This window comes from Myotis nattereri (assembly GCF_964212035.1).
Source record: "Myotis nattereri genome assembly, chromosome: 7".
In the NCBI taxonomy this organism is placed as follows: Eukaryota; Metazoa; Chordata; class Mammalia; order Chiroptera; family Vespertilionidae; genus Myotis; species Myotis nattereri.
Window position 1 is genome coordinate 1888689 of NC_138082.1, and position 22675 is coordinate 1911363.

At 45.9% G+C, this 22675-nt stretch overlaps 1 protein-coding gene across 1 annotated transcript in view; it reads left to right on the plus strand.

Moving 5' to 3' along the window:
- GULP1 (GULP PTB domain containing engulfment adaptor 1) overlaps positions 1-17600 on the plus strand; it is an 89087-nt gene extending 71487 nt beyond the window's left edge. Inside the window, exons 7-11 of the mRNA XM_081095552.1 lie at positions 1779-1895; positions 2517-2609; positions 10230-10368; positions 12613-12707; positions 15818-17600. Of these exons, the coding sequence (XP_080951678.1) occupies positions 1779-1895; positions 2517-2609; positions 10230-10368; positions 12613-12707; positions 15818-15889 (516 nt within the window). The 3' untranslated portion in view covers positions 15890-17600. The remainder of the gene's footprint in view (positions 1-1778; positions 1896-2516; positions 2610-10229; positions 10369-12612; positions 12708-15817) is intronic.
- The last annotated feature ends 5075 nt before the right edge of the window (positions 17601-22675 follow it).

A 22675-nucleotide genomic window follows, 5' to 3' on the forward strand; every position in this document is an offset into this window, starting at 1 on the left:
GCTAATATCTGTATCTTTTAGACTATGGTGCTCTTTAAAAAGGCAAATTAATGTGCTAACCTAATTGGCATCCAAATATGTTTTGAGAATTTGATGAACATTATAGAACATTTCGTCAGAAAAAGATATGCTCACCCACATGAGAAGCGCTGTGTGCACAATAAGGAATTTTCTGTGCAGTCCCAGTGGTTTTTGCAATGTATCGTATTGAGTGGATGCATTATGTTTAATGCTCCCAGTGCTGCTTAACCGTGATTGCTTGCAGATGTTCCCTGTGTGACCAAGAAGGCTAAAGTGGATCTTCTGTGTGTGAGATAGACTAGCCTTTACCACTTACACCAGTGATGGCGAACCTATGACACGCGTGTCAGAGGTGACACGCGAACTCATTTTTTTGGTTGATTTTTCTTTGTTAAATGGCATTTAAATATATAAAATAAACATCAGAAATATAAGTCTTTGTTTTACTATGGTTGCAAATATCAAAAAATTTTTCTATGTGACACGGCACCAGAGTTAAGTTAGGGTTTTTCTAAATGCTGACACGCCGCGCTCAGAAGGTTCGCCATCACTGGCTTACACCGAGCAGTGCACTTGGTTGTCCTACGCATGGAAATAAACTTCCTTGGGGTCCTTTGAAATATTAATAGGAGAGATCATTATGAACATGAGCCTTCTTATGGCTTTGTGTCAAGTGCTTCTCTTCATTTGATCCCCATCAAATTGCTTATGTGATCGTTTAAACATAAGCTTGCCAGAATCCCTGACTTTATTGCTACCCGATCATCACTGTTTGTCACCGATTTCCGTAATTGTAATTCCTTGATGCATCATTCTCTCTGAAGACAGCGTATGCGCATGGCGTTTTCCGAAGGCTGAAAACGTGGAGCCTGCAGGATGGCTCACACCGTCTGTGTGCTCAGCACTCAGAAGGGGGCCTTCCAAAGCAGAGCTCTTCGGTTTCCACTGCAAAAAACAAGTTCATGTTGATCGGCTGGCGGGCAGGGAATCTACGGGTCACTCATTCGCCAGTAATTCCGCTGCAGGGGGATGGAGCCTGGGCTTCGGGAAGCAAGGGTCCGAGCTCCCTCTCCGACCTCAAGTTAGCGTCACCCCCATGAATGAGCTCAAGGAGGACTGTTTCCTCACAGTTTCATTGTATTGTTTCTACCTCAAGGTTTTATTTGCTCTAATTGTGTTAATATGCATAGCCTGTAGCTATAAATATAAAGGAAATTGAATTTATAATGTAATACTCATTAAAAGAGAAATTCCCGGGCCTATGTGGTTGCATTGGGGTGATGTTTGTGAAGCGTTCAGTTAATGACTCTACCCAACTTCATGTTAATATCATAAGTCAGTGTGTGTGTTTGTCTTATTTTTTTAATCTATTTTTATTGATCTCAGAAAGGAAAGGAGAGGGAAAGAGAGATGGAAACATCAGTGATGAGAGAGAATAATTGATCGGCTGCCTCCTGCATGCTCCACACTGGGGATCGAGCCCGCAACCCAGGCCTGTGTCCTCACTGGGACTTAAACCGTGACCTCGGGCTCATAGGTCGATGCTCAGCCCCTGAGCCGCGCGGGGCACGTTATTTTTTACATCGTGCAGGGGGAGGCATCGAGCTGTTACTCAGCAGCGAGAACTCCGCTCGTTTCCGCTCCCCTCCCCCCGGCTGCTGCCCTCGGAAGTACCGATGGGGATGCTTGTCTTGGTTCACAGAGCAGCCTGACACATGACCACTAAGGCAGATCTCCTTTGTTTTATTCGTGTGAAGGCGGAAGAGATCACTTTAACCATCGGCCAAGCGTTCAACCTGGCATACCGGAAATTTCTAGAATCTGGAGGCAAGGATGTCGAAACTAGAAAACAGATCGCAGGGCTCCAGAAAAGAGTGAGTAAACTGCGCGGGTCATGTCGCATGTGGCATCAACACAGGGAAACCCCCATGTCATCAGGCAGACGTAGCAGGCCGCCATCCATCCCCCCACGCTGTCCCGTGTCCCTCCCACCATCACCCGCCCGCGCGCGGTCGTTAACCGTTTCGTGTTGGATTCCCGCAAGAGCGTAGTGTCTCATGTGACTCTGCTTCACTCCTGATGCTTCTCACGGGGATCAGAGCAGCAGCAGCAGCCGAGGCCGGGTAAGTGGTTTCCCACGCAGGCCCGGCCCGCGCCTGAATGGCCACCTCTCCACGCTGTTCCCGCGGCCGCCAGCGCCTCCCCGGCCTGTGGTTACTCTCCAAGGTTACGGGCCAGACTGCACCGCGCCCCAGGGAGCACAGACAAGGGATTAGGAACATGCCTGGTGCACACGTGTAAAAACATTCTAAACGTCATAGGTCTGCCCGGGGACCCAGCACTCTGTACTCCCCAAGCTTCATTTAATAAATACCAGGCAGCACATTGCAATGGAAACAACAGGAAATCCCACTCGTGAACGCAGTTATGATCAGAGCCGACGTTTCCCAGGAATCCTTTTCTGAAGGTCTGTCCAATGATCATTTGCCTTTTAGATTCAAGACTTGGAAACAGAAAACGTGGAGCTTAAAAACAAAGTGCAGGACCTGGAAAACCAGCTGCGAATAACGCAGGTGTCAGCCTCCCCAGTAAGTACACAGTCAGGGCATGCTTTCCCGGGAAGAGGCTTTCCTGGTGACAGAATGTCTCTGGGTCAGCAGCTCGGCGACGTTCCTAGGAACACTCTGTCGTCAGTAGTTTAAAGCTGCACGTGGGTAGAGGTGACAGCTACTCCCCAAGGTTAATTAAAAATTAAGATGTCCATCCGGCCAGAGGAGCTCAGTGACTGAGCGTCGACCTATGAACCAGGAGGTCACGGTTCGACTCCAGGTCAGGGCACAGGCCCGGCTTGCAGGCTAGATCCCCAATAGGGGGCGTGCAGGAGGCAGCGGATCAATGGTTCTCTCTCATCATTGATGTTTCTTTCTCTCCCCCCCCTCTCCTTCTCTGAAATCAGTCCTATATAATAAAGAGCTGATATGCAAATGGTCATCTCGCCATCACGCCCTGGTGCCCTCACACCGTCACAGTCCATCACCAGGAGGTTGCGTGCACCGCAGGGCGTGCGCGGGTGGGCGAGGACTTAACGCTGCGTGCACAGCGCGGAGGCGGGTCCCAGTGGCTCCTGCCTCCCTCTGGGGCAATCCATCGAGGAGCCCTGGATGAGGGGGCGGGGCCTACCTCTTTGGGGCGATCGATCACAGGGCTCTCCCACTGTGAGAGGGCACAGGCCATGCTGGGGGGTCCCCCCCCCACCACCCCAGGGCACGAATTTCATGCACCAAACCTCTAGTAAAAAATAATTTTAAAAAATGTAAGATTTCCTTGGTAGCTCAGATCGGAGTTGTTTTTCCGTGTTGCTCTTATCACTTGTTGTTGTTATTTCTTCCTAGAATAATTCAGGCCTCAATTTTTTTCTGTGGCATATTCTTCATTCTATTCCTGTTGGTTACTGTGTGCTGAGGTTAGACTCACTGGCCTCAGCCAACCTGCCCTTGGAGCACTGAGCGTCCTCCTAGGAGCTGGACTATCACCAAGACCAAATCTGCTTTCTTACGTTGCACAGACCGGTTCCCACGGGGAGCGACACAGCGTATTTCAGACACTGACATGAAGGGTAGTCTCTTCAGACAACACTCAATGTTTATGGTTAAATTATTTCCCTTTGGTTTCTCAGAAATGTTAGATCCTCTTCCCAATACCAAGAAAGATACCATTATTTTGTGATTTGGCTAAGTAACATTTTTGGAGGGAAATGGAAGTTCAAACAATATTTTTCCTAGGCAAAATATATTTAGGGTATTTTTTCTTTTTGAATCATGTGTACTGATGGTTTTCTCCATTAAAGTGTATACCTGATCTAGTATTTTTGTTAATATATATTTTTATTGACTTCAGAGAAGGGAGAGGGAGATAGATAGAAACATCAATGATGAGAGAGAATCATGGATCGGCTGCCTCCTGCACACCCCACACTGGGGATCAAGCCCACAACCCAGGCATGTGCCCTGACCGGGAATCAAACCGTGACCTCCTGGTTCAAAAGTTGATGCTCACCACTTAGCCACACCGGCTTAGCATTATTTTGTATTTTAAAAATATTTAATGTATCACTTACAGCATATACTAGGAGCTGAGACACAATGATAGCATTTGCAAACTTTTGAAAAGAATTTTTGTTGCAGATTTTTATTTGCAAGTTCATTTTGGTTCAGTCACTAGGCCGACTCAGGGAACATGTTTTAGCACCTAGGTCTGTTTGCCATCTAGTGCCAGATAGAATGCGTCCCCAGCTCATCGCCCTGAAGAATGCTTCTCTGAGGAGATAGTTAGGGTTTCACACTTGCTGTGCCCTGGAAGTGGGTCAAAACACATGCTTCCCTCTGCACCCCCTCCCCATCGTCCCCTGCAGCCGGGTGTATTCCCACTGCTTGGCAAGTAGTGGGTGCCCGTGGGGCGATAGGGCCAGGTGAGCGGATGGACTGAGGCCTGTGCCCTCGCGCCTTTGTCGTGCACAACGACGTGCTGGCGCGTCCTCCTCGGTTCCGGCTGGTTCTGCCGTTCCTTCCGACTGCTTCCTCTTCACTGCCGTTGCCAGGCGCTTCTCATCACCTTTATGGCTTTTTCGCCTCCTCCATTTTATTTATTTATTTTTATTTTGGGTGAATTTATGGAGGTGACACTGGTGGACAAAATCATACAGGTTTCAGGGGCACGACGCTGCGACACATCATCCGTACCCTGTTTTGTGCGTCCCCCACCCCCAAGTCAAGTCTCCTTCCATCACCATGGACCCCCCCCCATGCTCTCCTCCACCTCCCCTCCCCCTCCCATCCCTGGGCAGTCGCCACCTGAGAGATGCTCTGAGTGACATGGAGCAGAAGGGAAGAGAACGGGCGGGAGCCTTTTAGAGAGATGGTGGCATGCGAATGGAGGCGGCGGATGAACGTCAGGGCCGACGGCCAGAACAGGCACGGCCTGCGCCTGGAGGGAGAGCCAGCAACGTGACTGGAAGGTCTGGGTCTGGGTCTCCCAGGGCCCGTGGGCCAGGGCGGAGCTGTTAGTGTTGTTGTTGTGGTTTAACGGCCGTGGGGGAGAGGTCAGGATTAGGGCACCATCTGGCTGCTGCCGGCACCTCAGGCTACGAAGAGGCCAGAGTGCCCCAGCCGGTGTGGCTCAATGGTCGAGCACTGTCCCATGGACCAAGAGGTCCCAGGTCTGACTCCCGGTCAGAGTACAGCCTGGGTTGCGCTTGATCCCCAGTAGGGGGCGTGTAGGAGGCAGCCGATCCATGACTCTCTCTCATCATGGATGTTTCTCTCTCCCTCTCCCTCTCCCTCCCTCTCTCTAAAAATCAATTGAGAAAAAGCGTGTCAAGAGGCCAGAGTGAGGTCCCAGACTGGCCAGGCCGCTCCTGCCGTGGAGAGGGCGGGAGGAGGCCGGTCGGTCTAGACGTCTGTCAGTTGAGCCCGTCAGCAGAGCGTGATTCCTGACGCGCGTGGAAGCAGAGTTTGCAGGATTTCCTGGCGGCTGGTGGGCGCCGTGGAGTAAGAGAGCGGCCAGGATTGTCCCTTAAGGTTCCATCCTGAGCCTGGGGTACGGGTGCCGCCCTCTGAAGTAGACGTGACGTGGGGGAGGGGCAGTAAGAAGCAGTATTTCACTCTTGCTCACGTGAGTTCTGCCCACTGGGCGGAGCTGTTCAGTGGATGCAGAAGAGACAGGCCTGGGACTCAGAGGGGCGAGCCCGTGGTGTGGGCCCCGAATGAACACGTTTGCTCTTCCTCTGTCCTCGGGGGAACGCTTGTCGGTGGTTTTAGCTCACGCTCCCAGGGTACGTCTGCTCCTGGGGCGCTGAAGGGGTAGGTTAGTTCAGGCCAGAGAAAACAAGTAAGAGACTTTTTCTTTTGTTTGCTCTCAGTATTAAAATGAAAAGGCATTTTTCACGACGAAGAAGGTGTATCTTTAATAGACAGAAATATCCCAAGCCCCCTTTCACCTAAAGCCAATTCCTTAAGTGCGCGATGGATGAAGACCACTCCTGCGTTTCATGTTCTCGTGTGTAAAGTCACATGCCGTGTCTTTGCTTGTACCGAACAACCGGCACGCGGGCCTGTCTCCTGGACACACGACGGTGGTCCCGGGTCCCTTTTCCGCCGAGTGAAGTCGCCCCGACAGGCTGTGTCCACGCCTGTGTCCACTGACACGGTGGGCGGCTTCCCGTGGCTTTTGGAAGCCGGGTCCTTCTCAGGACAGCGTTTCGATACAGCGAGAACTTTCCGCTATTTGGCTGTGCTGTTTGCTCTGCGCTGTGCTCTGGTGCTTTGGCCGTAGATCAGAGGTTGGTTTTCCACCATTTGGTACTAATTATCTCGGGACAATCTGATTTCCATTTATTGCGTTCACATGGCAGTGCTGCCTGCATTTATATCAGAAAAGGGGTTTGTTCTGCCCTCCTGGCCGCGTGGCCGCCTCCAGAGGGCTGCTTCCTTATGAGATGTGGGCACAGCAGTGACATCCAATCCCTGCTCTTGATTCTCGTGTCTGGGTGCTTACATTGTACATTTCTGGCTCGAGGAGCCTTTAGCCAAATCAGGCTCTTGCCAGGAAGTGAAGTGAACAAAGTTGTCGTCCCGAGACCCACTGGGCGTTCCGTTGCTGAGGAACACGATGTCTTCCTTCCATGAGACCCATGAGACCCGCAGGCCCTGCCGTCGCGTGGTCGGCCGCGGGGCCACGGACGGAGCTGAAGAGTGGACTCCCTGCGAGAGAACAGTTTATCTCCCTCGGGCGTTTTCTCAGCGACGAGGGAATGGGGATGGGCAGGGGCAGATGGTGCAGACGCCCCGTCACAAACAGCCCACTGGGAATCTGTAAACAAAGGCCGCCTTTTAAACATGCGCGTTGCCTCAGGAACACTCGGTGCCCACAGGACGCGCTGAGCAGCCCTCAGCTTCTCTCTCCTGACTTCACTTCCAGACGACGATCTGCAGAAGTAAACCCTTGTCTCACGGGAAGAAAAATACTCCATCCGGCCCCGACCATGAGTCCCTGATTCAGCCACGCAGCTCTCCTCGTGTCAGTGTCCTCTCTGAGAGAGTGGACGTGGTAGCCATGCGATTTGCAGAATTCTTGTAAGAACATATACGATGATATTGGGTCTTATAACTAAGAAACCAATATAAACAAATTGTGGATCGAGAAAGCTGAAAAAATACATCCATGGTGCTGTAAGTTCTAAATTCTAGAAGTTGTTACTTATTTAAAAAGTGATGTAACCCGGCCCGCATGGCTCAGTGGTTGACCAGGAGGTCATGGTTCGATTCCCGGTCAGGGCACATGCCCAAGTTGTGGGCTCGATCCCCAGGGTGGGGCGTGCAGGAAGCAGCTGATCAGTGATTCTCTCTCATCATTGATGATTCTATCTCTCTCTCTCTCCCTCTCCCTTCTTCTCTGAAATCAATAAAAATATATTTTAAAAATAAAAAAATTAAATATAAATAAATAAAAAGGGATATCGAAAATGTGCCCTAACAGTGGACTTTAAAAGCGTGAATTAGCATGGCAGGATAGAACGTATTGCTGGAACCTTTTTACATTACTATTATACTTCCCATCTTTAGTCTTATTTAACCATTTTTAATGAGAAATTTTTAATTTAGACCTTCATATTAATAAATATAAGTAATTTACTTTTTAAATTTCATTCTAAGTAGAATATTGAACCTCTATTTTAATAATTTTGATAAATCATATTTTAACCTTAAAGTTGTCTTACATTTTTAAAAGGGTCTTGGAAGGTTGATGGCACCAAAATAACAGCATAAAGTAAAATTTTGGTGTCATGCTCATATTTCTATAGACATCCCCACAGAAATGATCGGGCTTTCGGTCAGTGTTTTTATGAAATGCACACGGCATTTACTGCTGGGAGTCAGACCGCCACACCTTCTGTGTGGGCACAGCTCAGGGCTGAAATGGTCCCCCAAGCACGTCCCCCAAGCATGTCCCTCACGCACATCCCCCACGCATGTCCCAGCCCCCACCTCCTGGAGAAGGAGCCACAGGCGCCCAGGAGCAGGGACCTCAGACGTGGGCGCTCTCACTCGTGTCCAGTAGCTTCTGCGCCATGACCAGCTCCGTGCGGGCACAGAACTCGTCTCAGCAGCGAAATAACGGGGAGCCCGGGCATCGCCCCGGGACAAGGCCAAGTCAGTGGATCCAGAATGTAAGGACGGTCACAACGGGAACACCAGCTCTACTAGACGCCTCTGCTCATATTCCTTCCAGTATTAGTAACGTTTTCCCAGGCACCTGTCCTTCCCACACGCTGTAATTTTCCAAACAAGTTTCCGTGTGCACTTTCCTCCTTGTCCCTCCGTCCCCTGAGAGCCTCTCTCTGTCCGTTCTTCCAGCTGCTGCCCACAGTGTCTGCCCACGGGCCCCAGCGCTGTGCGTCCCCGCCCCCCTGTCTGACCCTTCCCCCCATTCCCGCCAGCCCTGCTCGCGCGGCCGCCTCCAGGCTGTCTCTGGGGATAGCACCGCCGCCCCCTAAGTGTGGCCTTCCCCGGCCCGTCAGCGGGAGCCGCACCCCGAGACCGCGTGTAATTTTCTACATGGAAACTTCTCTTCACTTCCCGCTTATCTTTAATTCTGCCGGCCGTGCTGTTAGAGGCAGTGGGCAGCGCGGTGTGCCTTGAACAATGGGATCGGGGCCTTTGGTCGCCTGACGTCAGAGAGCTCCAGGCGGAGGGTGTGGGTGGTGCACCAACCCCCAGAAAGATGAGGGGACGGGGACCTCAAGGGCCCCTTCGATGCAGCAGATGGGACAGGAGGTCATCGGTGACGTTGGCGGGAGCAGTTTCGGTCGAGTTCATGCCTAAACGGAGAGACTAGCTTGATAGGCGTCGAGGGTTGAATGGAGTACACTTTGGGGCAGGAGAGGGAGTGCCTTCCTCAGGGACCTGAGCCTGGGAGGGAAGAGAGAGGATGAGAGAGGAAAAGAGAGGGACAGAGCGTTTTGACTGCAGTTGAGATGTGAGTTCTTGGTACTCTGAGGAAGGTGAGAGAGGAGGACGCCAGGGCGGGGGTTCGCAGAGCAGCGTCCTGAGGAGGACGGGGTGAGGGCGAGGCTGCCTGAGGCTTTGGATAGTATTTATGTTAAAGGGGAGGACGGTAAAAGGGGAAGATGACAGCGATTTTCCTGCGTGGGAACGTGCGCTAGCAATCCTGCTAATGGCAGGTCTGTCATCTCTACACATAAGCAGCCTTATTAGCGTTCATTGTTTTCATCGTCTGTGACTCAGAAAAATAATGCATTCTGGGAGCTGTCACTTTAACATGAACTACTCAAAGCGTTCTCTGTTTATGTTCTCGTAGGAAAAGGAAACATTTTCTCACTATCCCTCTCCGATGTGGGACTTCTTTCTTTCCTTTCTATGGATTGTGTGTGCGTGTGCGTGTGTGTGCATGTGTGTGTGCGTGCGTGCATGTGTGTGTGCGTGTGTGTGCATGCGTGTGTGTGTGTGTGTGTGTGTGTGTGTTTTCCCCTGAATGACAAAGTGATGATTATTTCATTCCGTCATTATGCCCTGGCCCAGATAGCAATGATCTTGGTGGTGTATTCGGTGATTATTAACTTAAACCACAAGGTAGGGTTTTATTATAAAAAACTTGGTGAAATCTTAGTCAGCAGAAAAGGCACTGCAATGTGTGTAAGAGTTGGCTGTCACTGTGGTTATGAATATAAATTGAAACACACCCTTAAAAACTGTGAAACTTGTTATCATTGCATTTACATGGTTTTATCTAAGAAGGTTCAATTACTTATGTTTAATTATTTTTGTTTAAAACTTATAATCCTATGCAAGATCTATTACTGACATCATGTTTTCTATAGTTTCTAGCATGTTCAGGTCTCTGATACAAATGGCAGTTATTGCTGGATGTATGAAAAATCCAGCACGTGCTCCGCATCTCCCGAGAACAGTATTGTCACTAGGTTTGCCCTCATCTTTGAGGACATTTTTGCAGAAATTTTCTCTTGCTCTCTTGCCCATGAGCATTTAGCATAGCTGTGTGGACCATATGAAATTGCCAATATGTCATTGTTTTTGGTTCACGGAATTTGTTGTTCATACGTTTTACATGTATCTGAAGTAGTTCGCAGGGCAGTGTGTCCACATGAACTAACCTACCTTCTCTCACCGCAGGCCGGCAGCGTGTCGCCTCAGTCGCCCTCCACGGACATCTTCGACATGGTTCCCTTCTCCCCCACCTCCCACCCGCCGGCCGTGCCCACGCCCAACGGCACGCAGCCGCCCCCAGTGCCTGGCAGAGCTGCCGAGATCAGTAAGTTCCGACATACGTCACTATGCCTGCTGCGCTCGTGTACATTGTGATGGCTGACAAACACTTTATGTGAAATTAGATATCTTAGCAAGCTCAGTAAAATTTTTTATAACATTTTTGTTGCTGATTTCAGAGAAGAAGGGAGAGATAGATAGAAACGTTAATGATGAGAGAGAGAGAGAATCATGGATCGGCTGCCTCCTGCAGTCCCCACTCTGGGGATTGAGCCCACGACCGGGAATCAAACTGAGACCTCCTGGTTCACAGGTCAAAGCTCAGCCACTGAGCCACACTGGCTGGGCTCATTAAATTTTTTAATTACCAAAGTGTTATGTTTACATGTGCATACAGTATTATGTTTACAAAGTATACATGTGTCACATTCATAGTTCAGAGTATACTACTACAGGCATCACTTACATTTAAAATTGTATGAAAATGACATTTTGGTGTAGGGTTACTTACATTATAATACAAAGCATTGACTTATATTTTTATTGGGTTATATTAGGGCTGTATTTTTAATGTTTTAGTGATTAAAAACAACTCTGGTGGGAATTTTCATGATTTTGACATGTCTCACGGAGCTCAGTGTAAATTTTGGGATAAGCTTAGTGGGAGAAATACATAAATCTATGCATTCCATGATTCATTTATTACTCCTACAGAAGCGTTCTTTCTTTGACATCTGAAATGTTCGAAAGGCGTTGCTTTTCTGATTCACCTTCTGAATCTAGAAGGAACATGAGAGCCTCTTTTTGATGAACTGGAAAGCAGCCGACAGACGCTCACTGTTAATTGTCTTGACTGTTTGAGCTGCGCCCTGTCACAGAAACCGGAAGCATAGTTCCCACGGGCCATGATCCGGCACCGGCTCCGTGTCCAAAGGGAACCGGAAGGAAGGAGAATTGACACCATCTGCTCTCCCGCACCCTCTCGGCATCACAGGAACACGCTTCAGTGTGACTCTGAAGTGTGAGCGTAAGGCTCACAGCATGGCAGGGCCCTGGTTGGTGTGTGTCCCTTTGTGGAACGTAACGTCTGTTCCCATGTGAGGCAGCCATTGACTTTAGAAGACGAATGTAAATGCGGAGGAATAACATCAGGGACTTTAAAAGTCTGTTGATGGGAGCGTTCGATACTTTACCTAATTTGAAATGTATACACAAATCCCTCTGGGTATATTTTGTGCCAATACACCCATCATCGTGTTCTTAGAAAAGGTTGCCAATATCCTGATGCTGTCATGGCTGTTTTCTGTCCTTCTGCGTGTCCGACACTCTTCCTTCCCCGCTGTTTCACAACTGGTGGGAGACCTCTCACTCTTCAGAGTGTCTTTATTTGGGTGATAAATGGTATGTCCCTCTTAGGTTTATACAATCCTTACCAGAACCAGGGACTTCTAAGCATTTGTCATTTATTAACTTGTTTCATATATGAATCTGGCGCCCCAAAGTTATAACTGGAGAAGCAAGAATCATGGGGAAAGGAGCGATGCCCAGGATACAAGCAGCTTGAGTAGTATTTCTTACCCAGCCTTGACTTTAGAGTGTGGTTACAGTTTCCTGAAAATGAAAGTCTCACTACATTATAACTTCCCAGGCCCATCGATAACTTGAAATTCCTTTATCGTCTGTTAGGGTTTTATTTGAATTGATTCAGTGGAAAGAAACTTATTAACCATCAAAAAATTTCTTTTTCAATTAAATAATAGGTCATAGCCTTATCAATCACAGCCATCGATTTTAACTTGGATACTTCTTTGTGATTAAGAAAAAGTATACTTTAAAATATCTGTACAGAGAGCTTTTTGATGCTGGGATGATACTGGGATCAAGGGTTTTCTAGGAAGGTGACATGAATTCACACCACATGAGATGAGATCCCTTAAATGTTTTCTGAGATTCATACGCGAGCTCTGAGTAAAACTGCCTCCTGGCCTCGTCAGTCCTGTGCGTTGCCTCACAACCAGGTCCGTGAATGGAACTGGGACGTCTCGGTAGGAGCACATTCATTTTAATAACATGTAGGTATTGCAGTGCATTAATTACCAAGTGTTCGGTGGCTTTGATGTTGGGGAGGCCTCGTTAAAGACGCATCCTAAAGGGAGTCTGTGCTTCTGGTGGCATTTGACAAACCTGAGGCTGGGCAAGCCCCGCGCACAGGGCGAGCGGCTCGCTTGTCACGCGGCGTTTCTTTACGGATCGGCCTCTGGTTCATGCCCACATCTTGTCTTCTGTCCAGAACGAGACCTGTTTGGAGCAGAGCCCTTCGACCCGTTCAGCTGTGCGGCAGGCGACTTCCCTCCCGACATTCAATCAAAACTCGATGAAATGCAGGTGACTACCCGGCAGATGGGCCCAGGCCTGGTGTTCTCTCTTTAATATGTGACTCTGTAGACTCTCCAACAGATTGGCCCAGACATGGATTTTTCTTTTTAATATGTGATCCTGTCTACCCACATTATCCTTTCCTTGAGTTATTATCACTATGAAAACGTACTTAAAGTAATTACTTTACAATAATAATATGCATTTAGTCCTATAAACACTCCTGCAGACGCTCAGGATGAGGTTTGGTTTGGTTCTTGATGGTGCAACTTGCAACGGCAATACAATGGTTCATGTTCTAATCATGATGGCTCATTATTTTGAAATCCAAGAATTAAAAGGTCATTACACTGGATTTATAAGATTCTATCTCAGTCTTAACAATTATGAATTTCAAAACTGTGACTGGGTGGCTGAAGGAAAACCTTTGTCAGGCTGACGCCAGCCGCTCCTGAGAGAGGCATGGAGGGCAGGGCGTGACTGGGGCTCTCGGTGAAGAGCAGAAGCCGGTCGCCAGCTTTTTAGGAATGTCGTTCAGTTGGGTTTTGTTCCTTCCCTTTCATTTTCCAGTTTTGAGCTGCTCTGGAAGTTTGACGATCCTGGTTTTAAGAGCTCTGTAGAATGGGCCATGATTAATCCATGTTCTTATAAACACTAAGTTCTCCTGTTTCATTTTCTCTTTATAATCTGGTGAAGTTATTACATCCTAGTTTTTATCAAAGACATATCCTTGAAGCTCTCAGACAAATATTAATTCAAAAATCATAATTAAATAAAAAAAATTACAACACCTAATAAAATCCAAGTTAAGAACTTTGATATAACAGGATGAATGGTGTTATTTAGCTGAAACTGAAATCGCCAGTATCAAACCTTCTGTCCGTCTTGGTGTCGCCATCTCTTTGCTATATTCCAAATGCTGTGAAACGTTCACCCAAATAGTGCACGGTAACTTGTCAGGAACGCTGTATTTCTGCCACATGGAATCCATGGCTATGCTTGTGGAAGGACGAATGCACCTATGGGCAGTGATGTGATAGTATTTGTTCCCAAGTTTCAACAAATCATAAAGAGTACTTTCTTATCAATGCTTTTTAGATTTTCACAAAATTGAAAATTTTTCTATACATTTTTGAAGATAAGCCTACAACTTGAGGTCTCTGTCGGCACTCGGCTTTGAGAAGCGCTGTGTGGAGTGGCTGCATGATGTGCTAGACAGGGAATGCTGAGCTGTGGTGTTTTTGCTGTTACTTTCGTTTTTCTAATATTTCCTTAATGTCTTCTCTTTTCTGCTTTCATGGTGGGCAGCGCCAGAGATGGTTGGTATATTATTTTTATAATAATTTTAAACAGCTTGCAACTTCTTAAGGCTAAAACTGTAACATTTGCATGCTTTGTTTAAGCAATATTCAAACGGCAGTTTCAGATGGATGTATCTGATTATTAATTGTGTTTAAAGGGACCCTACAACCCATATTTTAAAGTATTTCTCAACGACATAGTCACTATTGTGTTGTCCGTGTCATTGCTTGCCTATGTCTTTGAGTCCAGGAATAACTTGCAAGGTCACCTTAATTAAAGTAAAATAACATTTTCATCTAAAGTCTATGATGATTCTATTATTTATTTTGTTAGCTTAATTAATCAAATGCACAGTTAGCTACTATTTTTATCTTTGCATTGAATGTAAACATTTATACAGTATAATAGGTGTCATAAACCATCATATTGAGTTAATAAGCCTACTGAAATATTTGGTTTCCCTTTTTTATTGACAGAGAAAGGTCACAGAAACATCCCATACATGTACGGGATGTATGTTTGCTAATCCCATAAATTAGTTTAATGGGGACTCCGTAAAGAAAGCTTGTTCTGCTAATGGGTGTCAAGATCTGCCTGGGGTGTACACCTACGTGAAAATTTGACAAGCCGACATTCTGACATTGAATTATTTAACAAAATTGTAAAAAATGTTAAGCCATATTTCATTATAAATTGCTAGAAAGTTAGATATTTATTTGAAATCAAAAATTCAGGTTTTTCATTTGACATAATTTAAACTTCTGGTACATGACGTCAGCAGGGAAATCAGTATAAAATAGCATGGGCAGCCCAGAAGTACACCTTGTAAGCTATAACAACGTAATACCTGGAAAGTCAGTGAATGGTGAAAGAATTGTGCATTAAGTGATGTGAAGTGGACTGGTTAATAACTCGGAGGATCAATGTACCAGTATAGTGGACACAGCAAATATTCAAATACATTTCATAAGCAGTAGACAGATTTAAATGTTTGAAATATGAATATCAGACCTATTATTTGGAGAGAAATTTTTATAAGGGCATATTTTATATGAACATAAAGTCTTTTACAGAAGAACTTCCATAGTTCTTTTAAAATTTCTATTTAATAGTATAACTATGTCAAATATACGTAATTAAAGTACATAGACAGATGATTAAGAAACTAAACAATCAACAGATGAATTTAAAAAAAATAACAGTAGTTCACAAAAGAAAACCAAGTGGCTGGTACACATGTAGACATGTTCAGTCTAATCAGAGAAAACATACAAATTAAGTAAAGTACTATAATCTAGCAAATTATAAGTATCATTTTCTTACTAATAATCACACTAGCGCAAGTGACGGAGCAAACGCCAACTAACTGCGGGCCAGGGTCAGTCCCGCGTGCCTTCTGCTACTGATACTCATGTTGTATTCTTCAAGTTAATACAGTCTGTTCTGAGGAGAGAATAATCATAAGTGTGAAGATTATGGAAAATAATACAGTACATCTTAGAAATGGCAAAATACGGGAAACAGTTAAATCATATTAAAAAATAATAGGCTGATGCTACATAGTCATTAAATTAGTTTAATGGGGACTCCGTAAAGAAAGCTTGTTCTGCTAATGGGTGTCAAGATCTGCCTGGGGTGTACACCTACGTGAAAATTTGACAAGCCGACATTCTGACATTGAATTATTTCTTAGTCGCTCAAAGCCTGAAGATTTCAACTTTGGTTCATAGTCTCTTTGATTTGCTGATTTTATTTATTTATGTATTTATTTATTGCCAGGTGCTCTCCTACTTTAATGATTTTTCTCTGCTTTACAGGAGGGGTTCAAAATGGGACTAACTCTGGAAGGCACGGTGTTTTGTCTGGACCCCGTGGACAGCAAGTGCTGATGTCAGAGGAGAGCGCCTGGTTCGTGTTAAACTTGTTTGATCTGCACGTACGTCTGTGATTGCTTTACAACAGGTCTTACCCATGTGCCAATATGTTTTTTAATAGCTTCACTTTCTGAAAATTATTTCCGTAAAATTTCCTCCTACCTTCACTATTGACCTGTAACATTTTATTTTAAAAACAACTCACTGTATTCTTTTATGTTCCTGTCTGTTTCTGTTGTAAAAGAATTTCTAATCAGAGGACAAATGATCCAAATATCTCTCTTGTGTTTGAGTTCTACAGCGTTTGCACCTTGAAATCTGTGTTCAGACTCCAGGCTGCTAGTTTAGTGTTGATTTCCCAAAAGCCATACCTTAATGAAACCTTTGCAAGTCCTAAAGAGATATACCAATGCCAAACTGAATGCTGTATTCAAACTAATGAACATGAGGCCAGATGTCATTTTATGTATGAAGCGCTGTTTCCTATCATTGAGAAAATGTAAACTTTGAATATAATGCCACTAAGTCATTTTTGATAGGTGAAATGACAAACATATACATGCCTATTATAATTAAACCAAATGTATGTAGAGTATTGGTAGATGCAAGGTAATAATGTTAGCCATTATCATCAGTTATACTCTAAATACTTTATTTCATAAACAGATATTGTGGGAAACTGTAAAATTTCCTTTTTAGCAAACACAGTTTAAGTTCTAATGAGATAAGTTGCGTTACTAAACATATAGACATCCTTCGATCTCATGTTTCCTGAAAAAGCATTTGGAATGTTTGCTGTCTATAGCTGCACTGTCTGTTACTCGTATTTATTTTACCAAATATATTTTTGTCTCAAAATATTGTGATGTCTCATTAGTTTTGATACTATACAGTCTATAGAAACTCCTCTTCATGAATCACCAATATTATTTAGCAAATTTAATGTTTTGTTGTTGACATTGGAATCTCATTTTTTTTTTCTTCACAAAAATCAAGTTGCTGCTCAGTTTATCTTTAACTTGAATAATAATTGTTACGCAGTGCAACCAAAATTTACGGTTAAAACTTACCATTTGGTTCATCACAATGTGAGGACAATGCTGGGAGGCCTCCAAAACAGATTCTCTGTCTCTTTTGCTCTCAGAAATTTTCTTCAAGTGAAGGTACATTCTCACTAGGAAAAGAAATCGAACAGCTTATGCAATATTCTATTTGTGTGTATCTCCATAAGGGTCTATGATATATGTAAGCCTTCTTGGTTGTTTTCTGGTATCTGTTAGGTTGTACCTTAATTAGAAGGTAGTATATGTTTCATAAAGAAAAGTCTTTATAATTTTGTTTGTCATATAGTATTTTGGAATTTGTATAATGAGGACGTTTAGAAGCCATATCAATGGCTTTTTTTAACAGATAGAATTTGTATTTTTATTGTACTTTAAAAAGCTTTATGTAACAGGTATATATTTAGTGGCCATTTATTATCAATGGTAACATAATAAAATACTTAAGATGGTATTTGCACATTTAAGATACATTACTTTACCAATTTTTAATGGTAATCAGGTAATCAATTCTGCTACTGGCATGATTAAACAATCCATAATTGGTCATTGGTTATAAAAATTTGTTTCACCAGTGCATTTTTATGAAGAGCCCGTTGAAAATTGTATTTCTATGTAAACTCAATGATATGTTTGATTTTACTGAGAATAAACGATTTTAATTAAACTGTATCACTTGATCATTAATAATCCCCAAATAAGACACATTTTGAGGTTAATTTCATGCTGGATTTTTCGGGTCACAGGCTGGCGACAAGAGAGACAGGTTTAACTTCATTTCTTAGAGCCCACACACATTGCTAGCCGTATGAGCAAATATTCAGTTGTAAAAGCAAAGGATGTGATCCTGCTGGCGAGAGAGGTCACAGTGAAACACGAGTCTGAGCTGGTGGTTTGGTTTGGGTTCTTTGTCTCAAGAAGCGGACAAATGAATTCACGGACAAAGGAGGAGTAAGCAAAGGGAAATGAAGTTTATTACAGTGAAAGTTAGCAAAGCTCTCAGCAGGCGAAGGGGTCCCAAATAGGGTTCCCACAGAAGCTGACCAGTCTAGGGGTTTATATTTCCTGCTCTTGCCTCCTGTTGGCTCTTTCAAAAATAACACCAGCCAATCTCCTTTTGCCTTCATCTTCCCCTTAGTTCCCACTCTCAGGTTCAGGGGGAAGGGCAGCTCTATGGGTGACTGGTCCATTCAGTCTATCTTGCTCACATCCTGACCATTTGGCTCATTCCCTCCTAATTTACCATATTCCCTCCCCCGGCCCTTACCCTAAACTACCTGATCTCATTTGACTCCTCATGCCCCCGATCCCCGCCAATGCAGTAACCTAACTGCCGTAAGGGATTTGGGATGATGATCACTCTGCTTCCTGCTGAGTGGGGGGGCGTGAGTGGGGAGGGGCGTTGTGAGGAGCCCACAAGCAGGATTCTGTCAGGAGAGGACGATCTGGAGGGCCACAGAAAATCAGGTTACCCATGTGGGGGTTCCATTTCCATAACCATTTGTAGTTTGAAGGATTCTAGGCGAGAAAGCACAAATTTGGCTAAGCTGTTAAAAATGCAGGGTCCAAAAATTAGGAAGAGCACTTCAGAGATCAGGGGGCCTGGAAGGGTAAGAGCCCAGGTATGCTAGGCAGCCAGGGAGAGAGAGAGAGAGACCACCCAGTGTCTGGGCCCATTGGTTGTACTTATACAGCCATTCTGCTTGTTCATAAAATTTTCTTATGTTTGTCTTCATGTGGCCGGGATTGTTGACGTCAGAGCAGGAAGTACTGTTTATCACTGCACAGGCTCCTCCTGGTTCTGCCAAGAGGTAATCAAAGGCTACACGACTAACCAAGTCCACACAGGCTAAGGCATCCAAGGAACTAGAGTCCTGCTCTGGCTGCTGCCTTGGCAGCCACGTCAGCTAGTGTATTTCCTTTCGTGGCCTAATCAGCTCCTCTGGTGACCTTAGCAATGTGAGGGAGCTCCCTCTGAGGGGAGGTGTACTGAGGACAGGAGCCGATCAATCCCCTTATGGTATTTATTGGGGAGCCAATGGGGGTCAAGAAGGGTCCTTACCCCTGGCTGGTGTGGCTCATGGTTGAGCACTTATGAACCAGGAGGTCATGGTTCAATTCCCAGTCAGGGCACAGGCCCAGGTTGCAGGCTTGATCCCAAACATTGGTGATACTCTCTCATCATCGATGTTTATATCTCTGCCTCTCCCTCTCTGAAATCAATAAAAAAATTTTTTTAAAAGGAAAAGAAATATCTTTATTTCTAGATGGCCTCAGGGACCTGGAAAACTCAGAAAGCATATTTAGAGTCAGTGTATATATTTACTCTCTGGCCGCCCCAACTCCAGTGCTCTCACAAGGGTGATCAGCTCAGCTGACTGAGCGACAGTGCCAACAGGGAGGGGAGCGTGCTGCAGAGCAGGGACCATAGCGTAGCCAAGCCCATGCACCCCATGTTCCAAGAAGGAGCACCCACACCTGAGCGAGGTCATAAACGGACATTCTAGGAAATTCTCCATTAAATCTTCTCTGGGGTCATGGGTTTGCAGGAATACCCGTGAACGGTCATGGTATGTTATTTCTTTTCCTTCAGGAAGGAACATGACTAGATAACAAAGCTGCAAGTTTTTATTTGGACTATAACCCTAACCCTAACTCCTTACGCTATCCCTAACTCCTAACCCGAAACCTAACCCTAATCCTAATTACTAACCCTAACATACTTCCTAACACTAATCCTAACCCTAAGCCTATTCTTAATTCTAAGCCTAGCCCTAACCTTAATCCTATCCCTAACCATAATTCCTAAACCTAACACTAATCCTAATTCCTAACACTAACCCTAACCCCTAACCTTAACTCCTAACCTTAATCATAACAATAACCCTGACTTCTAACCATAATTCCTAACCCTAACCCTAACTCCTAAACCTAACCCTAACTCCTAATTCTAACACTAATTCCTAACACTAACTCCTAACCCTAATCATAACAAAAAGCATAATTCCGAACACTAACTCCGAATTCGTAACCCTAAATTGGCCCTAGCCATAATTCTAACACTAGCCCTAACACTGACCCTAATCCTAAAGCTGACCCTAGCTATAACCATAAAGCTACCACTAATCCAAGCCCTAACCTTAGCCCAAACCCTATACCTAACAATAATTCCTAACCCTAACACTAGCCCTAACCCTAACCCTAACCCTAACCCTAACCCTAACCCTAGCCCTAACCCTAGCCCTAGCCCTAACCCTAGCCCTAAACCTAACCCTAACCCTAACCCTAGCCCTAGCCATAACCCTAACCCTAACCCTAACCCTAACCCTAACCCTAGCCCTAACCCTAGCCCTAACCCTAACCCTAGCCCTAACCCTAACCCTAGCCCTAGCCATAACCCTAACCCTAACCCTAGCTCTAGCCCTAACCCTAACCCTAGCCCTAACCCTAGCCCTAACCCTAACCCTAACCCTAACCCTAGCCCTAACCCTAGCCCTAGCCATAACCCTAACCCTAACCCTAACCCTAGCCCTAACCCTAGCCCTAACCCTAACCCTAACCTTAACCTTAGCCCTAGCCCTAACCCTAACCTTAGCCCTAGCCCTAACCCTAACCCTAACCCTAACCCTAACCTTAGCCCTAGCCCTAACCCTAACTCTCTTAGTAGTGTCCTCTAACAGTTGTCCTGATATTTGAGAAGATGGCTATCTGAAAGCCATAAGCTTCCTTTGGAGGATAGTGATATTATGGGGAGTAAGTGCCATCTGGTCCTTTCCTAAGGTCACCTTGGTGGCCGCTGGGACCAGCAACATCATAGTAGCCACCGCCCACAAACAGGCGGGCCAGCCCTTGGCCACGATGTCCAGTTCTTCACTCAGATATCCCATAGGCTGTTGGGCAGGGCCCGGGCTTGGGTCAGTACTCCTGGGCTGCCCCCACCCCCCGCCCCGCTTCAGTTACATGTAGTTTGAATTCTTTCTTGGGGGCGGGGGCGGGGGGGGGGGGGGAAAGACTCAAGGCTGGGGCTGGTTAAACTTGCCCTTGGACTCAGGCTCCCATTCAATAAATCGGCCTTCATTCATTTGAGTCTCTTTCACTGATAGGTATAAAGGTCTGGCTATTTCTACAGAATCCCATTATCCCCAGAAATTGTGAGTGTCTGAGGGGGTGGGAAGGAAGAGATGGGTCGGATCCTGTCCTCCCCCAACGCCCTGGTGCCTGTGGTCAGGTTTAGCCCTAACACTTTATGGAGGGCCTGCAGGGCTGGGCCATGGTTCTCTCTCAGCTTGTGTGCCTCCTGTGAGGTTTCCTGGGTTGGGGCACAGAGGGATCATCTACCTACTGTGGCATCCTAGTCTAAGAAAACTGATTTAAATCCTGCACTAATCCCTGACCAAGCAAGGGGGCGGGGTGCTGTCCCTACACCCCTGGGCCAGCACAGTCCAAGTTAGTGGGGTGGCTGGTCAGAGGGATCCTCAAATGCAGAGAGCTACTGTGAGGCCCGGCCAAGGGGAATGCAGCGAAAAGCATCCTGGGGTCCAATGCCGTAACCATTCGGAGTCCTGAGGGATTGAGACAGCCCAGGGTATGGATTAGGAACTACAGGGCGTCAGGGTGCCACCGCCTCAGTTAGGGGGAGATCCTATTCCAGTCTCCATTCGCTGCTGGGTGTACTCCCAAGATGGGGGAGTTGCAAGGGCTATTGCAGGGCTTAAGGAGATCCTGTGTTTTCTACAATTACTTGTAAGCCTTTTCTAGCCTCAGGCTTCAGGGGGTACTGCTTCTGGTGGGGAAAGGAGGTTGGGTCCTTGAGATGTGTTGGGACAGGAGTGGTCCTGTGGCCCATCCCACCTTTCCTTGTGTAGCCCATACTTCTGGGCTGATCTCAATTTCAATCAGGGGCAGGCAGAACACCTGCTCTGGGGCCGTATGTATTGTAGTACCCAGTTGAGCTAATATATCTCGCCCCAGAAAGGGGGTCAGACTTTCTGGCATGATCAGGAAGGCAGTGAGAAGAGGAAATCATCCCAGTTACCGCTGAGAGGCTGGGAGAATTACCTAATTACAGGTTTCCCGAGATGCCGCTCACGGAATAGGTGGCTCCAGTGTCCAGGAGGAAGTTGACTTAATTTCCTTCAACAACCAGAATCTCCCAGGGCTCTGAGATAGGTTTGTTGTCTTGAGAAGTGGAAAAATGAATTCATGGACAATGAGGGGTAAGCAAAGGAAGTGACGTTTATTACAGCAAAAATAACAAAGCTCTCAGCACACAAGAGGGGCCCTGAAATGGGTTGCCGCCAACACTCAGTGGTCTAGGGTTTTATATTTTCTGCTCTCGCCTTCTATTGGCTCTTTCAAAAATAACACCAGCCAATCTCCTTTTGCCCTCCTCTTCCTGCCCTTAGTTCCCACTCTTGGGTTCTGAAAGAAGGGCAGCTCTGCCAGTGACTGGTCCATTCAGTGTATATTCACATCCTGACCATCTGGCTCATTCCTGCATTATCTACCCGCTTCCCTCCCTGCAGCCCTTACCCTAAACTGCCCGATCCCATCTAACTCCTCAATAGTTTGGTTCCTTTTACCGGAAGCATCTGGTGCAAATAACTGTATTGTGAAAATATATATTTTCAAAAACAAGAGTTTTTTTAGCCTAATAATAATGCCAAGCGTGTCGTGGCTGATAGTCTTAAAAAGGTGGACTTGATAATAGAATTTGAGCTGTGGCTGATGGAACTGCATG